This window comes from Eschrichtius robustus, chromosome 9 (genome assembly GCF_028021215.1).
Source record: "Eschrichtius robustus isolate mEscRob2 chromosome 9, mEscRob2.pri, whole genome shotgun sequence".
Lineage (NCBI taxonomy): Eukaryota > Metazoa > Chordata > Mammalia > Artiodactyla > Eschrichtiidae > Eschrichtius > Eschrichtius robustus.
In genome coordinates this window covers 3,715,823-3,738,325 of record NC_090832.1, presented here as the reverse complement: position 1 = coordinate 3,738,325, position 22,503 = coordinate 3,715,823, and the positions used below count along the sequence as shown (strand labels likewise).

Genomic DNA, 22,503 nt, shown 5'->3' with positions numbered 1-22,503 from the left:
TAAAAGTAATAGTAACAGTTTACATTAGAATACAGTCCTTTGTTCAAACTTTGTTTCTATTATGACTATTTCACAAGAAATCAACCAACCGATAACTCCATACACGTTTCTTTGGGAAACTACTGTTCAAAGTACAGGTCACATAATGCAATACACCTGGGTATGCCAAAATAAGATACTTTTCTCTAATAATCATGTCAGAACAGCAACCTTAAAAATGCAAAAATAGCCATAGCATTCCCTCCCCCATGACTGTTGTCTATTTCAAGAAGCAGAATTCATGCACTCTTTTAAAATCCTTTAAATTAAACAATAGTCTTCAATGATATTTCCTGCCCCCTTGCAATTCAGTCTCCAGGTTCAGTTAGATGACCTAAGTAACTTTTGTGAGTAAAGTTGAATCTCATGGGTCCAGTTTCATACACTTGGCTGTAGAAAGTTTGGATGTACGCAACTTTGTAGAATTCAGTTCTGTGAATACATTAACATGAGAGAGGACTCTTCCTGGTCAGCTCTATATCAAACCATATACATTTTCCAACACGAAAAATCACTTTTTGAAGAATGGGGCTGATTTTTACTTTTCAAAGATGTGTTTGCATCTCTCTCCCTTTCTCTCTCTCACACATATATGTGTGTGTATCTACATACATGTGTGTACCTACATGAATGTCTATGTGTGCACAGCTAAACACATCCGTGTGTGTATCTAGCCACAGTGGTATTCTCTCTCTTTTGTTATTTCATTTTACCTCATATTGTATAATTATAATTGCAAACGGAGCTCCATGTAAGGAAGATGGCAACTTTCAGAAGCCCATAAGGAAACTGAACACACAGGGTTAATTTTAAAATAAGAACTATGTTCATGTATAGCTAACTCTGCTGCAACACAAATAAACCATATTATAGAAACACCTGATTTCATCATTTTTGCAAAAACCAAGCTCATATGAACAACAATGTGTATAGTATTGGATGTGTAGAAGAATATTTTTAAAAATTTATTTTATTGAAAGTAATATTCCAGTTTCCTGCTTCGAGAATCGTGGATAAGCCATTTGTTACGGATCAGCCTAGCACTTCTGAGACTCTAATTCCTTCAGGTCAGGACTAGCACAGCTTCGGAGGTTACCAAGTCATTGTGCTAAAAATCTTTAAAGCATTAATATGCACCAGAAGTGACTGGTTTATAATCTTTGTAGGAGGGGGTCCAGACTATTACTTTTGTATATTTTTTCAAAACATTTACATTGTAGAGTAATATGAGCCTACCAGAACTGATACAGGAGAGACTCTGCAGACGCAGGTGTCTCTGTAGATATTTGATCTTGAGCAGAGCAAAGAGAACAGAGGTGGGCCCGGATGCAGCTGCCGAGGGCAGAGAGCTTACGAAAGACCATCCAGAGCACGAGCACGAGGGGAGGACAAACAGGAGATGGATGAGCGGCTCACAGTGAAGACTCCAGGAGGCTGAAATGTTATGGTTTAATTGATTTTAAGAGAAATGTATGGTCTTGTAATTAAATAATTTGTAGAACAAACCTTCCACTTTGAATGTGAGTTTAAGATTTTGCAACGACATCAAGTGAAAACATAAAAGAATCATTGTTAAAGATTCACATTTTACATCCGTAAGACTTGTCCGTTGGAAAAAAATTGTATGCCTTGCTTTTATTTTGTTCTTTATGTAAAGGGTTTAGGAAATTTGCCAAGACTACAATAAAGAAAAAAAGTAAAGAAAACAATACTCTCTGACATTTTTTGAATTGATACTTGGATTTCTGAGATTTATTATGACGTATACCTGCACCTCTTTTCAAGAGGATAGAAAATCTGCTTCCTTTAGTGTTAAATTTATTCATCTAAGCCCTTTAGTATAAGCTTAAAGAATACGCTTTAAGTCCACCTAACTTTTAATTCATGAGGCTCTGAAGAAGAATCGATTTTCCATCACTGATTGCAGAAGGGCGCTTCTTACTCTGTAACCTCGATGCCACGTGTCTGAGGCTGTCTGCTATGATTCACGCTAATTACAAGTAGGTCACACATGAACATCCACAAGAGTAACATGTAAAAGTTCCTATTTATAACCAACAACATCAAAGCAACACTGGTGTTAAAGCCAAAGTACAATATCATAGTAGTACCGTTTTAACCCTCACTGGAAAGATACAGGGAAAAGTACCCCCTTCCGAATAATTGTCCGTTTCCATTAAGGCCTCAGCTATGTTAGCCCATTAGAAAAGGCCAGTTCACAAGGAGTCACTGGGGCTGCGGATTTCTGGTCCTGGCTGATCACCGTCGGCGACGCCGTACAGAGGAGGCTGGCGGGGTGCCGTCTGCTGGATGTGTTTACTTGATGGTACCTTCTTGAAGAGGTCTGCATCCCAGTTGCCAGGTGTAGGTTCCCCCCACAAAAATAAAAGGAAGAAAAGTCAAAGAAGCAAGATGAACACCTTCAGGTGGGAGGGCTCAGGGGCGCCATCAGTCATCGATCTTCACAGGCAGCCTCTCCGAGGTCCCCTGGGCCGCCGGTGGGTTCGAGATCCACACGGCACTCTCCTCCCCTCGAATCACCTTCTCCCACTGGCTCAGGTTATTCCTGGAATAAGAGATGCAGCGACAGGGGCCGTTTCAGAAAGGACTTCTGGACTCTGTCCCAACAATCATCCGCACCGTCCTGTGGCATAACTCAGCCTGATGGCTTTTGGGTGTTGTTTTGACTCTGGTGACCTTGATTCTAACCAGTTTGCAGGCTCCCAGCCTGTCCCCCGACTCCTCAGAGGAGCCTCGGCCACCAAAGCCCCGTCCCACCAGCTCGTTTCTTAGCTGGGATTCACTGGAAAGGGGACTGAGCCAACGGGTGACCACCGAGGACACGCGGGATGGGAGGAAAGGGTGGAAGGGGGGCCGGAGCCGCAAGTTCATCCACCAACGACAGCTCCAGCCAGACCTTCCCATCCCATGGGGGGAAGCGTGTGTCCCCCCAGGGCATCTCCATCCCCTTCACCCCACATGCGACACCGGGGAGAAGCCTTATTTTGAACACCGTGTCATGTATTAGAAAGGCACCATAAGTTACACCTGCTACGAACTTTTGAAATTTCCTCGTTACGAGGTTGTATTTGTGCTCCGGTGGCCTCTAGTCTCAAACGCAGCCACACTCCCCCGCCTCCTAGTCTTCCCCTCTCAGTATCTGCAGGTCAAGGGTTCCAGCATCTTCCTCTCCTCCGAGGGTGTGAGGACTCCCGCTGCCTGACCGCCACCCTGCTGGCCCCGCTAACCTCGCAGAGGCCTCACCAACATTCCCCACCTTGCACCTTGCTTTCTCACACGCAAAGTCAAAATCAGAAGGGAACCTTAGCATTAGCAAACACAAAATTCATGCAGAGCACACCTGCTAAGATACCTTTGGACAAAAGAAACCCCTAAAAAATAACCTGGAAAATGTAACACTTTAGCTTTTGTCCTATGTCATCAGGTATCATTTTCCCAGAACCTGAAGAGATTTTTTGATATATTGGAAAAATAACACCCACTAGCTTTGTTGTGTTTCCTTGGATACAATGATACGTGATGAATTTTTCAAGTTTTAATCATATTGAAATGGCCTTTAAGGGATTATGGGGTTTAGCCAAGTCCACAGTAGCAAGAAGGCATCAAAACTGCTGAGACAGCTGAATAACAATCCCAGAGCTTCATAATAATAGCAAGTGTTCATCCTGCTGGTTCTAAATATTTAGTGCAAATATAGAGAATTTTTGGACAAAAAGAACTTCTGAGTAATGCCTGCATCGATTTTTTTTTTTTTTTTTTTTTTACAACATGTTGCTTGGATTTCGATTGATATTCTCTTTTCGCTTTGGTGGAACATTCATTTTTCCAACCTGACTCCATCAAGAATGAATCTTCACTCACACTCCAAACCATCCACATGGCTGAGCCCTTAGGGAATAAGATAATATTTTCAGAAACTAGCTACTGATTAAGGTCAGTGATGGTGCAACAAAATACACTGGGATGTTCTGTTCATCTCCACAGGAGCAGAGAAGAAAGAGAATCACTTAAATAGGAAAAAGCAGGATCTTTTAAAAACCTTCTTGCTTGTTAGTTGGTTTTCCTTAAAGAATGAGCTCATCAGATAAGTTTCCACCGCAGAGAATGGGAGCATGCTAAATCCTCAGATTTTGTTTACAAATATCTCGTCACATGTCTGTTCTCCTCCCCTCGACGGTGCACCCACTCCAGCCCCTCAGCGTGGTTCTGGCTGAGTGGTTAGAAAAATCGTGTCGAAACCAATTTCCCTGCAGAGAATCAACTCACACAGCTGTTGCTCAGCACCATTCGCCTTCCCCAAAGGAATTTCCTTTCAAAGTAAGATGAAAATCTTAAAAAATTTCCAACGGTCTTAGCTGAGTTTAGCCCTCCAAAAAGATGATGAGAGGACACAGAGAAATCTGAACTAGAACAGATCAACTGTTGATGGTTTGCATTTCTTTTGGGAAGAAACTGAAACTTAAAGAAGATACCATTCAAGATTCCATCTCGTCCAATAAAACGATAAACTGTGTGATTTAAACTGAGTCCCTTCCCAAACCAGCAGCCCAGAAAAGACATTATTGTCTTCTTAAAAACAGCATTGGGCAGGGACCTCTGAGTCACAAAAACGAACAAACAAAACTTCAAAACTTTATGAATAAATACTCTTGATGTATACTTGTTACATAGGCAAACACACAGCCCATTTATTGTAAACTGTAGTGAAGACACGTATACTTAGATGGAGATAAAATCCTATACATTCTTATTTTTTAAAAAATAGCATCACAGGTTGAACTACTGTACATACCTGCAGGCTTTCAGGAGAGGCTCTGTGGGCGGGAAGATCTGGGTGAGGGTGGTGTAGCAGGGAATGGCCACGGCATTGTAGAATCCAAGCTGCCTCAGTGCAAAAACCACGGACAAGAAACACAACTGCACATTAGCAATTCTAGTAGCACTATATTCCTCAAGTGAATTTTCTACTTCTCAAGCCTACCTAAAAAACTAAATGTTCTGGTTTTGCTAAGTAATCTTTGGCTCAAGGAACACTACTGCAGATTACAGTTAAAAATTCATTAAAATACATTCACAAAATAAAACATAAAAATTTAAAACATGAAAAGAGGGCTTCCCTGGTGGCGCAGTGGTTGAGAATCTGCCTGCTAATGCCGGGGACACGGGTTCGAGCCCTGGTCTGGGAAGACCCCACATGCCGCGGAGTAACTAGGCCCGTGAGCCACAACTACTGAGCCTGCGCGTCCGGAGCCTGTGCTCCGCAACAAGAGAGGCCGCGATAGTGAGAGGCCCGCGCACCGCGATGAAGAGTGGCCCTCGCTTGCCGCAACTAGAGAAAGCCCTCGCACAGAAACGAAGACCCAACACAGCCAAAAATAAATAAATTAATTAATTTTTTAAAAAACATAAAAAGAAGTTAATCTAAAACCCAAGTACAATATTCAATGGGATTCTATTTATAGATCAGTTATAATTCAGGTCCTATTTTTGTCTCTGGTCAAATTCAGTACTTTAAGTGTTAAGCATTTCAAAGTCAAATCTGCTACTTTTCTACATGGGTGACTCTTCGCCAACTTAATATTCAGGAATCACCCACTGTTGGGTGTCTTGTTTGTTACTCTTAGCTTTGGTACTTCATTTGGTTTACTGAAATTTTCTTCATCTCCTCCCTCCTTTTTTTGGACCTACGACAAATCTCACTGACTTTATCATAGCCCTCTGAGGTAACAGCTCTCTCAACATGTCGGAATTTAAAGTTTTTAATCTGTGATACTTTTAAAAATATATTAAAGAAGATCTTATTAGGAATTATTCTGGGCCACTGTGCACATAAGTGATGCTGGCCCCGACTGGCCTTTGAAGGCCACATGGAAAAGAGCTGCTGGATGATTAACCAGAGAAGACAGACTGTCTGGCTACAAATAACTGCCCTAATGGTTGACAACATGTATAAGATAAAACTGGCTCCTTAGATAAAGTGACCGGCAAACCATGGCTTAGCAGTTTCTTAACTGAATTTTGGTGAGACACACCAAGGAATATAGAAGAGTCAAATCTACTTGGTTCCTTTCTGCTTTCTCCTGTTGTAAAGTCTATCGTCATAGTCATCTTGCTAGAATAAATGCATTTCCCTTTTTCACTTTACAGTTCACGCACAGACTTTCTTATGTCAATATTTAGCAGATGCCATGGAGCAGAAGGTCTCGAGAGAGACTAATTACTGGGAAGTAGAGTCCTTTATTTTTATGGCAAAGAATAATTTCAGGGTAATCTCAAGTGAGAAGCAATATTTTTGGTAAAATACTAGCTGATCACAGAAATATTTTATTTAAAATTCTCTAAGACTATAAATGGATCTGGAATTTTGGCAGAAACATACTACTCTTTTATTTTTTTAAATTTATTTATTTTTATATTTATTTTAGGCTGCGTTGGGTCTTCGTTTCTGTGCGAGGGCTTTCTCTAGTTGCGGCAAGCGGGGGCCACTCTTCATCGCGGTGCGCGGGCCTCTTCACTATCGCGGCCTCTCTTGTTGCGGAGCACAAGCTCCAGACACGCAGGCTCAGTAGTTGTGGCACACAGGCTCAGTAGTTGTGGCTCACGGGCCTAGTTGCTCCGCGGCATGTGGGATCTTCCCGGACCAGGGCTCGAACCTGTGCCCCCTGCACCGGCAGGCAGATTCTCAACCACTGCGCCACCAGGGAAGCCCAGAAACATACTACTCTTAATGAAATAACATGAGAACAAAGTTCATTTCCTGACGGCATCTTCAGTTCTCTTATGTACCCTATTGGGATGACTGCTCAACTATTTACAAGGAAAAGCTAATATCATCAGCTCCTTATCTTACCAATATAATAAGATAAATTCCAAACGAATTAACAAATTAAATATAAAGTGATGAAATAAAAAAAATAACTGAAGAAAATATAGGCAAATGTTTATATAATCTCAGGCTGGGACAGAACTTTTACAATGTGACATGAAAAGCAGGCACAAGACATGAAAGGATAATCACTGTGATTACCTATACGGGAAAGTTCCACAAACAATGTTAAAATAAAACTAAACTGCAAAATCCACCTGCAACATGCTTGGTAGGCATGTCAGTACACAGTCAGCAGAGAAGGAAAGTGAGTCTCCTGCTAGAAGAACTGGTTAAGGATACGAACGAGTAAACTGCTCCCCAGAGGCAACAATGGTGAGAAAATCACGCCACCTCTTGTTGGGCTGTGCCCTCCAAGAGCTGTGGACAAACTTAAACCTTTGCATTAAGAGTTAATAACTTAACTTTAAATAAAGTAGGAAAGTTTGAGAACTTATCCAAAACCATCATCTTGTGAATTTTCTGAAATGTTTTCTAAACTGAATTTTATATTATATTTATTTGTCCATAACTAACATCCTTATTATGATGTTAGAAGATTGAGAGTTTAAAAAGACCATGATAAAAGGAATATATCACACCACACACGCACACATGCAAAACTAACAAGGCACAAGAGCTCTCGAAACATCAAAAATTAACATAAATTATGTAGTAAGACCTGAAAAGAGAAAAATTAGTGCCAGTTTGTGGTAAGACAAAACTCAAAATGTACTAAAATATATGCATTATTTGTTAGGAAAAGTGGACCTAATCAAAATCTATCATGTTATTCTCCAAAAAATATCTTTGTACATTTGATGACAAAATATTTTCTGCTTGTTAAAAATATCAACAATTCAAATTCATCCATCCCCTCTGTTTCAAGTAAGAAAAGAAAGCCTGCGATTGGCTGCAATTTCATCCGTAGAAGAGGTGATGATGGCAAGCCTAGCTGTGAACCCTTTAACTCCAGCTGGGGTTTCCCATTCATGGTCCTACTATTCTCCAAGTCCGTCTAAATGGAGATTTCGGGTGGTTCCAGGTCCTGTAAGACTGCATGTGCTTTTCATTCATATCCGCTGTTATGGCCGCTGTAAACGGTTGGACTTTGCAACACAATTCATACCTGGCCTTGTGGGACTTCGTCCTTCTTGTCTCTATCCATCATGGGAATAGGCTGAATTCCCAGCTTCTTCATTTCATCACCCTGGGAGAAACAGGAGAAAACGAGGCTCTCTCAATTGTATAAACTGTTATAAAACTTTGGTATTAACGAGTTGTTCCCTTTTTTCGTTAATTTGCTTCAAAATGAATAACGTTGTTGCTTAATGACCCAAACAAATGTCAGAATAATAAAAAATGCAATGTATTATTGCAGGTTTTTATCCTGATAGTCCTCTCCTGTACTGAATTACCAGAAACCTAGCCATCTCTTCTGGTTTCATTTTGTAGAAGTTAGCGAAAGTTAGTAATAAGAGGAGATAAATGTGTGAGGAGGAACACAAGAAGAAAATGTGAAATAACCTCAAGGGCTTTATCTCACTTCTTCAGATGATTTTTCACATGCAATGCACCAGGTGAAGCTAGGCTTTAAAGAGGAATATTGATACATCAATAATAAACAATAGTCTACTAAAACATGTCAGTAGAGATAAAGTATAACTGGCTAGACATCAGCATAATGGTTAAAAATTATAGATGTATATTAAAGATGTATGATATTGCAGGCTCTGGGCTAGGTAACTTGTAATATTATTTCACTTAATCTTCATGAAATACTGAGTTCGATATTATTATCCCCGTTTTATAGATTTTAAAAATTATCTTACTGTTTTTATTTATTTTTTAAGGTTAAAGATTGTTAAAATTTTTCCTGAATACCTCACACTCTTCCCTCACATTTCTTAATTATTTTATTATTTTATTTTAATTATGCTTGTTTTCAGAAATCCAAAGCACAGAACAACTAAAACGACCCTGAATTTGCTAAGATAAGGTCTAGAGACAAATTACTATAACCCTTGTTAAGAATGTTTGTGTACAGGACAAAGACACTTGCCTTGACTACGTAAAGGCACTTGAAGCACAGAGTTTGCTCTGGTGTTGTTGCTTTAAATATGAACAGCAGTAGTTCTCAAGCTTTTTTTCTTTTCTGTCCTAAGTGAATGAAAATAACTAGGCCCCTTGCTCAAGGATTTCACAAGTCCAATATATAAAAAGATTTTAAATAAGCAGTGATTTGAATATGTACCCGGATAAGGATTGATACTGACGAGGAAAACAACGGGACACCATGGACCGTGTGTGCAGGAGCACAGGGGTGTCTGGGGCTCCGGGGGGAGGCGCTGCAGGGGTGAGGGAAGGAGCCCCAGGCAGATGAAACTGCACAGCACGGTCAGGGACCCAGAGGACAGAGGGGCTGAGAGGTGGGAGAGCCTGGAGAGGCAGGGGGCTTGCTCCATCAAGCGCGCGATTTTCATCTTTATCATATCAGCGTGGAGAGACAGAAGATGGGAGGTGGGGTACTGACATAAACAGAATTAAAGTCGTCCTGAACCAGCAAGCGTGGCCACCGAAGCACAGAGATGAGTCAGAGAACTGGTCTGAGGGCTCAGTCTCAGTACTAAGGCAAGGATTTCATCTCAAGCAACATGACACCAGAGACTATATACTCTTAATCACGGTTACACTGATTCTAAAAGATAAAGGCAAGGAAGCCAGTTAGATGTTGCAGTAACCCAGGCGGGATCTGGTGAGGCTCTGAAGGGGTGGGTGGGACAGAGTGTGGGGCTGAGGTGGGCAGCGTGGACTGTATGAACGTCTAGGAGATCAACTGGGAAGACTTGGTGATTACACTTCTGTTTCCACCCCCGGCCTGTGAGCCCCCTGCAGACGTCATCTATGGGCATACTGGCAGCTAATTGCTCCCTGTGGACTGTTTAACCAATGGGCAACAGAAAGGGAAAAAATCTACACGTCTCCCACATTTCGATTCGTATTTTCGAATCCAAATATAGTTGTTATGGTATGAAGTATGTCATAGTTAACTAAATAAAATTATTTGCAAAACAATAAGCTAGCTTCAGACAAGTTTTCTTATGTGGTATTTATAGAATTAATTCTAGGTTACTCCTTTTAGACACACATGCAAATTAAGTTGACTGTGATAATAAAGTCAAACATTACAGCTCAGACATGTACATCTAAAAACCATCTTCCTGAGTCTGATAGTAACCAGATTTTGACACACACACAATAAAATAAAGAAAAAAAAAAACCATGCAAGAGGCTGCCTACACAATGTATGCATTGTGTATTTGAGAAATAACACCCTGAGTATATCCAACTCAAGGCCTGTGGTCCTCACCCAATAAAAATTCTTCAGCTTTACAATTATAAGACAGATCAACATTATAGACTATTTCTACTAATCGTTAGCTGAATGATTTACTGTTTTTTGCTTTTTACATCCATTCTTCTACATGGATGAGATTTATGGTTTGAACCATCGACTACCGAACTTTTTGTCCTCCAAATTTACTTTTATTTCTTCAGAACAAATGAGGTGCACAAACACTTTACAGTTTTTTTTTCCATAATCTTTGAATATGCAGGGATCTAAGTATTTGTGGATTCATTTGAATAAGAGAATTATATTCTACTTACTCATAGCAAATCAAGGAGTAAACACATGTTTCTGATAATTTGGATAATTCAGTCTAGAAAAGGTATTCATGAAAGTAATTCACATGGTTGTTTCACATGTCAGGAATTCATGGCTTAACATCTCACATATTCCACAGAAGTCATAATTTGCAGCTGAATTGACCATTTGGTATATTTACATAATCTCAGTTTCTACGGTACAATGTGATTAGTCTCTCGAATTTCTAGCTGCAGGCACATAAAGCCCGTGATATTGTGGGTCCCTCTTAGTACGTTTTCCAGTGGCTGCCATAAAAGAGATGGCCTAATGCGGTTTATTGGATGGATGACAAAAGATTGGCTATTAAATAAGGAAAACTGTTGCACTACTGTTCAGGGAATCAGTTCCTGAACTATTTCAGTGGAGATCAGAGAATTTACACACATATTCAAGTCAGATGTTACAGAATGACTGTTCTTACTTCATACCTGTATAAATGCTAAACAATAGTTTTTTTAAGTAACTAGCAACATGAGCAACTAAGATACTGTTACTAAATTATCCATATATTTAATTTCTTCCCAATTATTTCCCATTTCTTGATATTATCTATGTTCATATAAAAATCAAGGACATACCTCAGCCCAGAATTCTGCATATATATCGTTCGCCGTCAATTTTGTTACTGGCCACAGTTTTGTCACAGAACAAAGATCACAGGCAGTCATCATTAAACCAATGACACGGTCTCTAGAACACAATAATATAAAACTGGTCACTGCAGCATTTGCAAATTTATAAGAACAACTGGAAAGACTTCTGTATTTTCAGGAGTGAGAGAGGCCTAAAGGGGGCATCGCTTCATGATGGGGGAACGATAGTGTTACAGAGCAGATACAACTAACAGGCAAGAAAATAAAGGATTAAAGAACAGTGTAGCTTTAATTGTAAGAACATCAGTCACTTCTGTCCCTAGTTCCACGAAGAGTATATCCTGTGTTCCTGCTGCCTGATTGTTACTGTTGAAATAAAATATTATGTGGGCATGGCCCTGATGCCATCTAAATCCCCTGCTATATTTTACTGCCACAAACCAGATTTTGACTTTCATGGAATTTTGGAAATTTAGAGTGAGAAGAAACCTTGAAGAAAAAAGTCCCAATCCTTTTGTTTTATATAAGGAAACCCTGAGGTGCAAATGAAATGATTTCTTCAAGGTATAACTGGCTCAAGACAAGGCCAGAGTAGATGTAGATTTCCAGAATTCTCTCCCATCTCCCCACCTGCAGAGAAAGGTGATGTCTCCAAACACTTTACAAGCTCCAACTTCCCAACTGAAAGGAGTTTTCTTTTCAATTGCTTTGCACTCACAGCTATATGTTCTAGGTCTGATTTTTTTATTCTAAATATGGTTTGGTTTAATATTTCCTCTTGGAGAAAGATAAAAATTGCTTAGAAGAATTCAAACAGACATATCCCCTATAATTTTGATGCATCTGGTCTAGTGACATGCGGTTACCCTAAATGAAGTCTACACTTAATGGTGGCACTAAGTACTAGTTATTAAGAGCTTTTAATATTACTGACATTAACTTTTACAAAGCAAATTACATAATAATAAAAGGCAAATTATCGAGAAAGACACAAAACCACATAACAAGTGAGAAGATGTCATAAGTCCAGCTCCTACCTAAATTCTAATGTGTCTGAGGACTCCACGGCTGCTCAAGGCCACCTTATTTCCTGGAGGTGCACAGACAATCCCCATCTGTGGACACAGTACTCCCTGGGTCCTGAGCCTGCCCACCAGGCCCACAGCATAGTAAGAGCATCTGTCTGTCGCGTGGGCAGAGTCTCTGATTTAGTGGTGTTCCCTAAGGCAGGTTCCTTTGATGCCAATCACTCATAAGGTTCTTTCATTTCCCACCAGCCAATTCCATTTAGCCCATTAGCCTAATTAAATGGTATCTTCTACAACTTTACTTTTCGTTAAGGACACATGCCAAAAGGGTATCATGTCTCTAACAGGGAAGACTAGATAACTTTAAAAACGTCAATGAGACTTACGTGTACCCATCCTGTGACCCCAAAACAGATGCCATGTGAAGATGCAAATCCCTTAAAATGATCAGGAAACCCCATGGTTTCTTGATGAGGTAGTTTCCTAAGCACTTTGTGGTTTAAAAGAAGAATATTTATTTCTGGATTTGGGCTTCTAAAGCAACAAGTATATTATCTGTTTGCTCAACAGATAAATTCATTTAAACAGAAATAGAACATGAAAAAAAATGATTATTTTATTAACAAATAATTATTTCATGAGATAGAAATAATTCAATCTCATTCAATCTACATTCACACAAAAAAATCAGCATTTATTTCTTTTGGCTAAATATTGTAATAAGCTTTATCTCATAAAACATTTCTTATCTCATAAATCTATGAAAAAACGTTAATAGAACTGGGCACTGGAAAGCATGTGGAGCCAGTTTTCTCACTGGATATGATTCCATAGGTAGCATTGCTACTACTAGGGTTGAAAAGTTTACGACCTGGTTATCATTTAGATTTCACTATCAAAATTACTTAGACAAAACAATTTAAGAGTATTTTACTGTTAACCAAACCAGTAAAAAATAATACAGATAAGAAAATTTGTACTAAGTGCCTTTAATAGAACTGGAATTGTTTTATTTCTTTCTAGGAGTGGAATATAGACCTAACGGTATAGAGACCTAATTCGTAACGTATTCCAATAACCAACTGTGAAAGGGACGGAGTTTATGCCAACTGTGCTCTTGGTATGATCTTGCATAGCCTGCTCACTAAGAGCACCGCAGTAAGAGGCCAACACAACGCCTCTATCACAGATGGTTCTTACGGGGGTAATTTCTTGGGGGGGGGGTTGACTACATTCATTTATTCCAAAAAGTTTTGAATGCCTGTATGTATCAGGCACGGCGAAAATAATAAACAAAATACGCACTGCTCTTGTAGAACTAATGTTCCAACGGGGAGAAGTAGAAAATAAGGTAGAGATTTTCACTCAACAAGTCTATATAAAAAATATTTTAGGGGACTTCCCTGGTGGTGCAGGGAAGATAAGACTCCACGCTCCCAAGGCAGGGGGCCCGGGTTTGATCCCTGGTCAGGGAACTAGATCCCACACGCATGCCGCAACTAAGAGTTCACATGCCACAACTGAGGAGCCCACGTGCCGCAACTAAGGCCCAGTGCAAACAGACAAACAAATAAATAAATAAATATTTTAAGAGAGGCAAAAATATGAAGATGAGAGAGAGAGTCCAGTAGAGACGGCAGTGTGCGTACAAGTCCTGACATGGGAATAGGTGAGGTGTGCCGGAGGAACAGCGAGAGAGCCAGTCTGGCAGAAGCGCAGGAGCGAGGTGGTGCCAGGCCACTGCTAAGTCTCCAGACACGACAGGACCAAGTCTGACGGTGAGATGCTGGCAGCTGTGGGTAGAAGAGCGACATGACACACTTTTAAAGAGATCCCTCAGCTCTGCCCAGAGGAGGATGAACTGTAGCATTGTAGGGGGAGGGAGGTTGCTGAGAGGCCGTTTAGGAGAACGCACGGCAGTCCAGATGCGCGCGGACGGCAGCTTGAATTAAGGTGACAGTAGTGGAGACAAAGAAAGTAGGAGGGTTACAGTCGTTAGAGGCAGAGCCAAGTTGAAATACGTTAACATCCACAGGAGTTACGATAAGAGACATCTCTCTCCCTGTCTTTCCCTCCTCCCTTCTCCCCACCCCCCAGCATCATCCCAGACCGGGTAGAGCAGCTTAAAACACAGGACCTGTCGCAGGTGAGCAGAGGTTCCGACCTGAAAGCGAGCGCCCCTCGCCAGCGTGTACGTCTGCCTTCCCAGTGCCAGCCTATTTTAAAATTCTCTTCCCACATCCCACGATCATGGAATCACAGAACTTTACAAGAGGGAGAGAAAAGAAACCACACAGCCTGCAGGATTTCAGGTGAGTTACTGGTGGCCAAAAAGGAAGCCCCAGCTCTCCCCCCACTGCCCCCTCCCCTGCTCCCCTCATCCCATGCCACAGACTCTGTAAAGTTAGTTAGCCAAGGATACGATGTCCTATTGGAAGAGAAGGAGGACCACGCAGATGAAACATATAAGCAACTTTACAAAAGATTTCAGGTAGCACTGTGAAGATAAATAAAGAATGAATTCTCATATGATTATTATTACAATTTCTCACTTGTGTGAATAACTGGAATTCCAAAAGACTGAAAGGCTGGCTGGATTTCCACAGTGAGCTGGAAATGTAATACTCAGTACCTCTGATTCTCTACCCTCACTGTTTACTAGGCTCTGACCTCACTGCAACCTCCCACATACCAACTAAGTCTTTAAGTGGGAGAAAAATTAAGAAACATAGCCCAGTTGTAAAACACAGTAACTTTAATACCTACTTCAATACAAGGTTATATCAGCCAGGATCCTGACGTGAAACAGATGACACACCCAGGAGAATTGGAGGATTGACTGAAGGGACTATTCACATGGCCTGGAGGGAAACCAAGGAATAGTAAGGCACTGAGGGCCAGTGATAGTGGGCAGGTCCCCACCCTGGGCCTGGAGGGACGAAGGACAGCTAGCAAGGGCCTGAGGTCTTGCCCCCAGAAGCGCTATTAAACCGGGGACCCACAAGGAAGAAGCGAGGGAAACGAACACACCAACTCTTCTCTCCTCCTGCCCTCTGATCTCTTGTCAGCGCCACCCGTGGCTGAATCCAGATGGAAGTTGGAGGGAGGGCGAGGGAGCTGAGTGAATTGCCCCTGAGGGTCAAAGTGGAAGACGAGCTTAGTGGATCTGGGGGCCAAAAGCAGGCCGCCCAGCACATGGGAGTAGCCCAGAGTGGGCGCTAAAAAGCTGTTGTTCACACAGAAAAATACATTTGAAATTTGAACCATTTAAATGTTAAATTGCACAGAAATAGAAAAATGAATTTAAAGCCAACATTTCTACTAATCTAAGAAAATCTATGCCATTAGGCTTTGGGGACCCGGCACAAGATTGTCACCAAAACAACAGAAAAAAAAGAAAACAAATGCACGTCCTGCTTATCTTAGAGTGTGCATATAGAAAGAGCTGATCAAAGACCAGACTTCTATCAGGAGGCGTCTTAATTGTAACTGTTAGAGCAGGTCAGTAAAGTGGCGTCAAGTGGTTAAATAAAAAGCAAGCGCTTGGGGGTATACAAGTGGATGTTTTCCTTAGAAACTGTCATCTAGCCTTATTTTAATACCTTTGTTTTATTTTAAAATTAGGTCATACATAGCATGTGAAAAGAGACTAGGTTAAATCCGTTTTCCCTTAAATTATCATTTTAATGATATTTTTTTCTTGTTTTAAAACCTATCTTCAAGGAATTTTAAATCACTGTACTGAGTAACTTAAATCATGTCTATAAAAACTACTGTACTTCTCTCATAATATGACCTATTTTGGTTAATTTATTAAACATGAAACTGCACTAAGGATGCTGTAGATTCTGAGAATATTATTTGAACAGGTGCAGAACCAAAATCATAGATAAGATTTTAGAATCTTGCTGTTTCCAAAGACACAAATAATAACTCTTTAATATAAACATCAGCATGATATAGTGATGATCTCACTCAATAAGCTTTAAGTTCTCAATTCTTGTTTTTGTGGAACCCTGTGTTGCTTTTTGAAAAACACCATTAAGAAGAGAGAAAACGAAATTATATGTCAATGCAGAACCAGTCTTGAGCAAATGTGTCTCAGAGGGATTTGCTGTTATTAAAAACATATTCTAACTTAAAATTTCTTTGCCTAACAGAATCCTTGTGTTACTCCCAGAGTTGATGACTCTGACCTCCTAACACGGGCAACTCTGTATTACTTTAAATCAAGTGAAGACATCAGTGATTTCACGCTAGAAATTAGTTTCCCTACATTTCAAGTTCTTCGGCTGAAACATAAAACACACCTAGCAGAACGAGGCCCTCGTACATTTACTACTGCAGGTAAAGACAGATCACTGGTATCACGTTGACAAAATGCTACAGGAAACTGCATCACGGTCTAAGAATAAAGGAAACCACACGAACAAAGTACAGAGCAGTAGCCGTGTGAAAGTGTACATCTTTCCTAGCTCTGTTTCTGAATTGTTTAAAGAATTGGTCAAGCGTTTGACGTACCCTTTCTTTGATGTGCACCTAAATCTACATTAATTAAAGACTTCGGAAGAATGGTGGCAAAGGAATGTCTTTGAAGGGTACAAATATTCCCTGAGATTAAGAGAATAAACATTTTCATTCATATATTTCCGAAAGCTTTTAAGGATAAAATTCTGCACTTAGTTGATTTTTAAAATACATGTTTGAGGAAGGCAATTCCAACATGAAATACATGGAAATAAAAATTATAAAAGCTACTACTAACTCATATATTTGCCATTTTAACATTTAAAAGGATACTTTAACTTGATTTCATAACAAAAAACATTTGATCTTTTATAATGTTTGCTAAAGTGGTCCTTAGGCAAGACTATATGTTTTCCTCCACTAAGAAAGATGCTGTTATTCAAGAACAGTGCTCTGATTTCTATGGATGCTCTGTTCAGTTTTTGTCAAAAGGAGACAATAATCACTAGCTGTTTCAGTGAAAAACTAAGCTACCCTTTGCCTACCCTTGCTTTGAGTCCAGAGCTGGTTTCCATATGTGACATTCATTTTAGTTGTGGTTAACTGTGGTTTAACTGTGGTTAGGGAAAGAGTATTGAAGGACATTTTCAGTGAAGGAATAAATTAGTTTACAATTTCTTTTTCTCTTTTTGGTGCACTTTATTTCTCCTCCTCTCCATCTTTTATGTCACTAGCAAGTCCCCTTTTATAAATTAGATTTAAACTTATCTAATAATTCATTTCTGGGGCCCTAAAATCACTTGGCAGGCTCTGTTATTTAAAAAGTTTAAAGAATATACTCATTACTAAATGTGAGATATTTGTAAAAATAAAACTGTATGTATGTCTAATATAAAAGTGAGCCACTCATCTGATTTTGAAAGACACATGGCAATGACTTTCATACATATCTAGTCTCTGGTTGCTTCATTTTCAAAATAAAAAATAATAAAATTACCTAATATTTTTAAGCACAGTTGTGGCTACAATGTCAAGTTCATACAAGACATAATAGTCAATGTTAAGGGCATGTCAAGTTAAGGGGGAGAGGGATAAATTAGGAGTTTGGGGTTAACATATATACATTACTATATATAAAATAATCAACAAGGACTTACTGTATAGGACAGGGAGCTACACTCAATATAATACTCTGTAATAACCTATATGGGAAAAAAATCTGAAAAAGAATGGGTATGTGTATATGTATAACTGAATCACTTTGCTGTACACCTGAAACTAGCACAACATTGTAAATCAACTATACTCCAATATAAAATAAAAATTAAATTTAAAAAAGACATAATAGGGCTTCCCTGGTGGCACAGTGGTTGAGAATCTGCCTGCTAATGCAGGGACACGGGTTCGAGCCCTGGTCTGGGAAGATCCCACATGCCGCGGAGCAACTAGGCCCATGAGCCACAACTACCGAGCCTGCGCGTCTGGAGCCTGTGCTCCGCAAAAAGAGAGGCTGCGATAGTGAGAGGCCCGCGCACCGCAATGAAGAGTGGCCCCCGCTTGCCACAACTAGAGAAAGCCCTCGCACAGAAACGAAGACCTAACAAGCCAAAAATAAAAAAAATAAAAAAAATAAAAAAGACATAATAGTAAATGTCAAGGGCAGGTGGCAACGACCAGTGGTAAGGACAAAAGGTAGGGAAGAAGTGTCAGAATATTAGGACTCCCAGCAATGACGAAGAGATTACGTGACATTCAGCTCCAGACCGAGTGGAACAAAGACTGAGAGAGCCATAAAATGAGAGAATGAGGGCTTCCCTGGTGGCGCAGTGGTTGAGAGTCTGCCTGCCAATGCAGGGGACGCGGGTTCGGGCCCTGGTCTGGGAAGATCCCACATGCCGCGGAGCAGCTGGGCCCGTGAGCCACAACTACTGAGCCTGCGCGTCTGGAGCCTGTGCTCCCAACAAGAGAGGCCGCGACAGTGAGAGGCCCGCGCACCGCGGTGAGGAGTGGCCCCCGCTTGCCACAGCTAGAGAAAGCCCTCACACAGAAACGAAGACCCAACACAGCCAAAACTAGATAAGTGGATTTATAAAAAAAAAGAAAATTACTGGAGGTTGAGAATGGAGAGTCTATGCAAAAGAAGGAAGGGGGGGAGGGACAAATTAGCGGTATCGGATTAACGGGTACAAACTACTATGTGTGAAATAGACAAGCAACAATGATATACTGTATAGCACAGGGAATTATAGCCATTATCTTATAACAACCTATAATAAAGTATAACCTGCAAAAATGCTGAATGACTATACTGTACACCTAAAAAAAAAAAAAAAATGAGAGAATGATCTGGGTAAAATCCAGCTGATCCAAGAGTAAGAGACCAATAAGAGGCCAACACGCCAAGGATGATGGAGCAGAAAAACACAAAGAGCCTGGTGTCCTGAAAGCATCACTGGGCAGCTGAACTTAAGCCAGCAACTACCTATCTTCAGGATAAAAAATAAAACCCTATATTTTAAGACACTAGTCATTAGGATTTATCTTTTGTAAACTAAACGCTTTCCTAACTGATAAAACACTTAATGCACATGTGGCCGTCTGGCTTCATTCAGAATACACTATATCTTTTGATATAAAATGATTATCTGTCATGCTCTAGAGAATACTTGTGAAAAAAAAACCCAGAGAGTTGAGATATCTGACATGATACTGTCCTTTTTTAGAAAGGATTGGATGCCAGGAAGGGCAGATTTCCAGCTTCATAAGTACATGTAAAATACTGGCAAATTACCAGGACACAAAATGCCAACGAAGATATAATAAGAATATAAGATCACATTATGAAACCTACACTCTTTATTTGTTGTCGTTTTGGATTATTTGTTTGCTTGACAAATACTGAACCCTCCTACATGCTCAGCAGCGTCACAGTTACCCGTAACTCTGGGCCCAACAAGTGGACAAAAGCCTGGAATGCAATTACTTCCATCGCGTGGCATTCTGTCCTCTGATAGGCTCAACAGGACATTATACCGTTATAATTTATGTCTAAGACAAAAGAGTTTTGAGAGTGAAAGTGAGCACTAATATTAATTATACCAGGACAACAGGTATTAATTAAGAATGATCCAGACCAGCTAGGGAGTCTGGTCACCCTGATTTTAACACAAAAATATCACAAAATAAATAAAGATAATATCAATACTTTGAGAATTGTTATGAAAAATATTAATCTTAAATATTAATTTTTTACCAAATAATTGGTAGGGAAGAAAAAATAATCCATCTAAACATTTTTAGGCTTAACATGGGTATGCACATGTAACTAAATAAAATGCTCTTGTAAGTACTACGTTAATCTCTTTGCTTACGGTTTAGAAATACAGCGATTCTGAATTTAAATAAAGGCTGCGCTTCTCTAGATATTAGGTAACGTCATTCTTGGCCAAAGTCTGCCATTGATGTCCTCAGAAGAATGGTAGCATCTTTTGTGTTTTAGTATTAATTCCAGGTATAAAGGGAGAGGCCATGTCTGTCATTTATTAACTATCTATCGGAGCAATTACAATTACTATCCCTAACAATTATCTTCTAAGAAATATAATCATATATTTAACTACGAAAATTCAAATAGCAGATAAATAATTTATTAAAGGTATAAAACAAACTAAACTAAATTGGATATTTACATAAGAGGAGAAAAACATTAGTGCTTGGGCTGAAGTAAATGCTTGCACCAGAAACTGCTGCTGGAACAGAGTCCCAAAAGAGAACAAGAATTCACAATCAAAGAACGATACCACGCTGTCAAGCAAAGATAAACAGTAAAATAACAGAATAAACTTTATTCAAAAGTATATTCCCAGCTTATAGACTGCACATTAACTAATAGATAGAAAACAGCTTTGGAGAAGCATCCTTTTTAAACCACATGCAGAGGACCCCCGGCTACCGTGAATGCAGACCAGCCAGCCCTGGAGGCACCTGCCCCGTGAATGCGCCAGCAGAGTCAGGAAAGAGAGCCCTTGCCATGTTTCTTCCGAGCAGAAATTGCTAGGGCAAGAAATCAAGGAGCTAGATGTAAAAACTAGCCAGATTTGGAGATGATATCTGTCCCCTTGGTACAGTGCTCAATGGAGCTATTTCCGCAAACTGCAGCTCTCACTGGAGAAACAGCTGTTAAGTTATAGATGATGCCATGTACGGAACATTTGGAGCGAACCTGTGTCTATGACAGAGGTGGTGGAATATGTATCCTAGTCACAGGGGAAATGATGTCTGTGTTAACTCAAGTGTAGTAAAGGTTCTAGAGAATGGAAAGGAGAAGGTAAACATTTCCCACAGCGAGGGCAGCCCTGAGCCTTTGTAAAATCCCCCTGTGGCTGAACTCCATGCCTTCCATTTCCTAGGACAACGCAGAATGGCTCAAATTATGCAATTTCTTACATACATCACTATGGAATCCTCACGAGAAAATCTATGAAAGGCCAACAAAGCCGTGTCAAATGCATGAATATTGAATTCACTAATAATCCTAAAATAGACTAAAAGCTGGCTCAGTACCATGCAGAATTCTGTGAACTGCTTCTATGAGCTCATCAACACCTAATCACCTCACAGAAATGAGATTTGATCTCATTTGGTGAATTAAGGACCATTCTATTTAATTATTTTTAAAGATTTCACTTAAAGGCCTACTGATATAATTGACATACTCTACCTTGTTTAAGAACAAAACACTTGAAACAGAAGTATATCATATCTTATCACAGAATCATACTTCTAGATTGTATATTTTTGTTGCTCATACTTTAACTTAGGTGTAACTTACATGGAATTAAATGCATGAATTTGAAAGATACAGTTCAATGAGTGTGAAAATGTATACAGTCCAACCACCAGACCAGTGATGACAGGGAACGTTTTCATGACCCAGACGCTCCTTCTGTCCTTTCCCGTTCAGTATCCTGTATCCAACACCAACAACTGCCAGCCTGAATTCTACCGCAATCACTAACACTACTGATTTGTTTGGCCTATTCTAGAATTTGGCAAAAATGTTTTCATATAGTATGCACTGTTTTGTTCAACATAATGACTGTGTGATTTATTCATGATGTTGCATGAATCTGTAGTTTCTAATTTTTTTATTGCTTAGTAGTACAGTATTCCACTGAATAAGTGCCAGAAACTGTCTATCCATTCACTGTTGTTGGACCTTTGGGCTGCTTCTAGTTTAGATACATTATGAATAATGCTGCTGTGAATATTTGCGTCCAAGCCTTTGTGCGAAAGGCAGAAAAAAAGTGGAAGACAAAATTGGGAACAAAGAACAAGTGCGAAGAAGAGAAAACAGTAACAAGTATGGCAGATATTAATGCAACTATATCAAAAATCACTTTACATGTCAATGATCTAAATACACCAATTAAAAGAGGTTATCAGAGTGGATCAAAAAATAAGGCCTGAATATTTGTTGTTTATAAGAAACACACTTTAAATATAAACACACATACAGACTAAAAGTAAATGGGTGGAGAATGATACACCATGCTAACATTATTCACAAGAAAATGGGAGTAGCTAGATTAATTTCAGACGGAACAGACTTCAGAGCAAGGAAAGGTATCAGCAATAAAGAGGAACACTTCGTAAGAATAAAGGGATCAATTCTCCAGGGAGGTATAATTGTCCTCAACCTGTATTCCCCTAGCAACAAAGCATCAAAATATGTGAGGCAAAAACTGATCAAAGCGCAAGGAAAAGTATATCAGCTCCACT

General features: G+C 39.8%; 1 protein-coding gene across 1 annotated transcript in view; it reads right to left on the bottom strand.

Annotated features, from left to right (window-relative positions):
• Nucleotides 1-2,487: 2,487 nt before the first annotated feature.
• The window catches only part of PDE10A (phosphodiesterase 10A), a 587,420-nt gene continuing 567,404 nt past the window's right edge, over nucleotides 2,488-22,503 (bottom strand). The window contains 4 exon segments of the mRNA XM_068550956.1: nucleotides 2,488-2,605; nucleotides 4,853-4,941; nucleotides 8,055-8,135; nucleotides 11,213-11,324. Of these exon segments, the coding sequence (XP_068407057.1) occupies nucleotides 2,488-2,605; nucleotides 4,853-4,941; nucleotides 8,055-8,135; nucleotides 11,213-11,324 (400 nt within the window).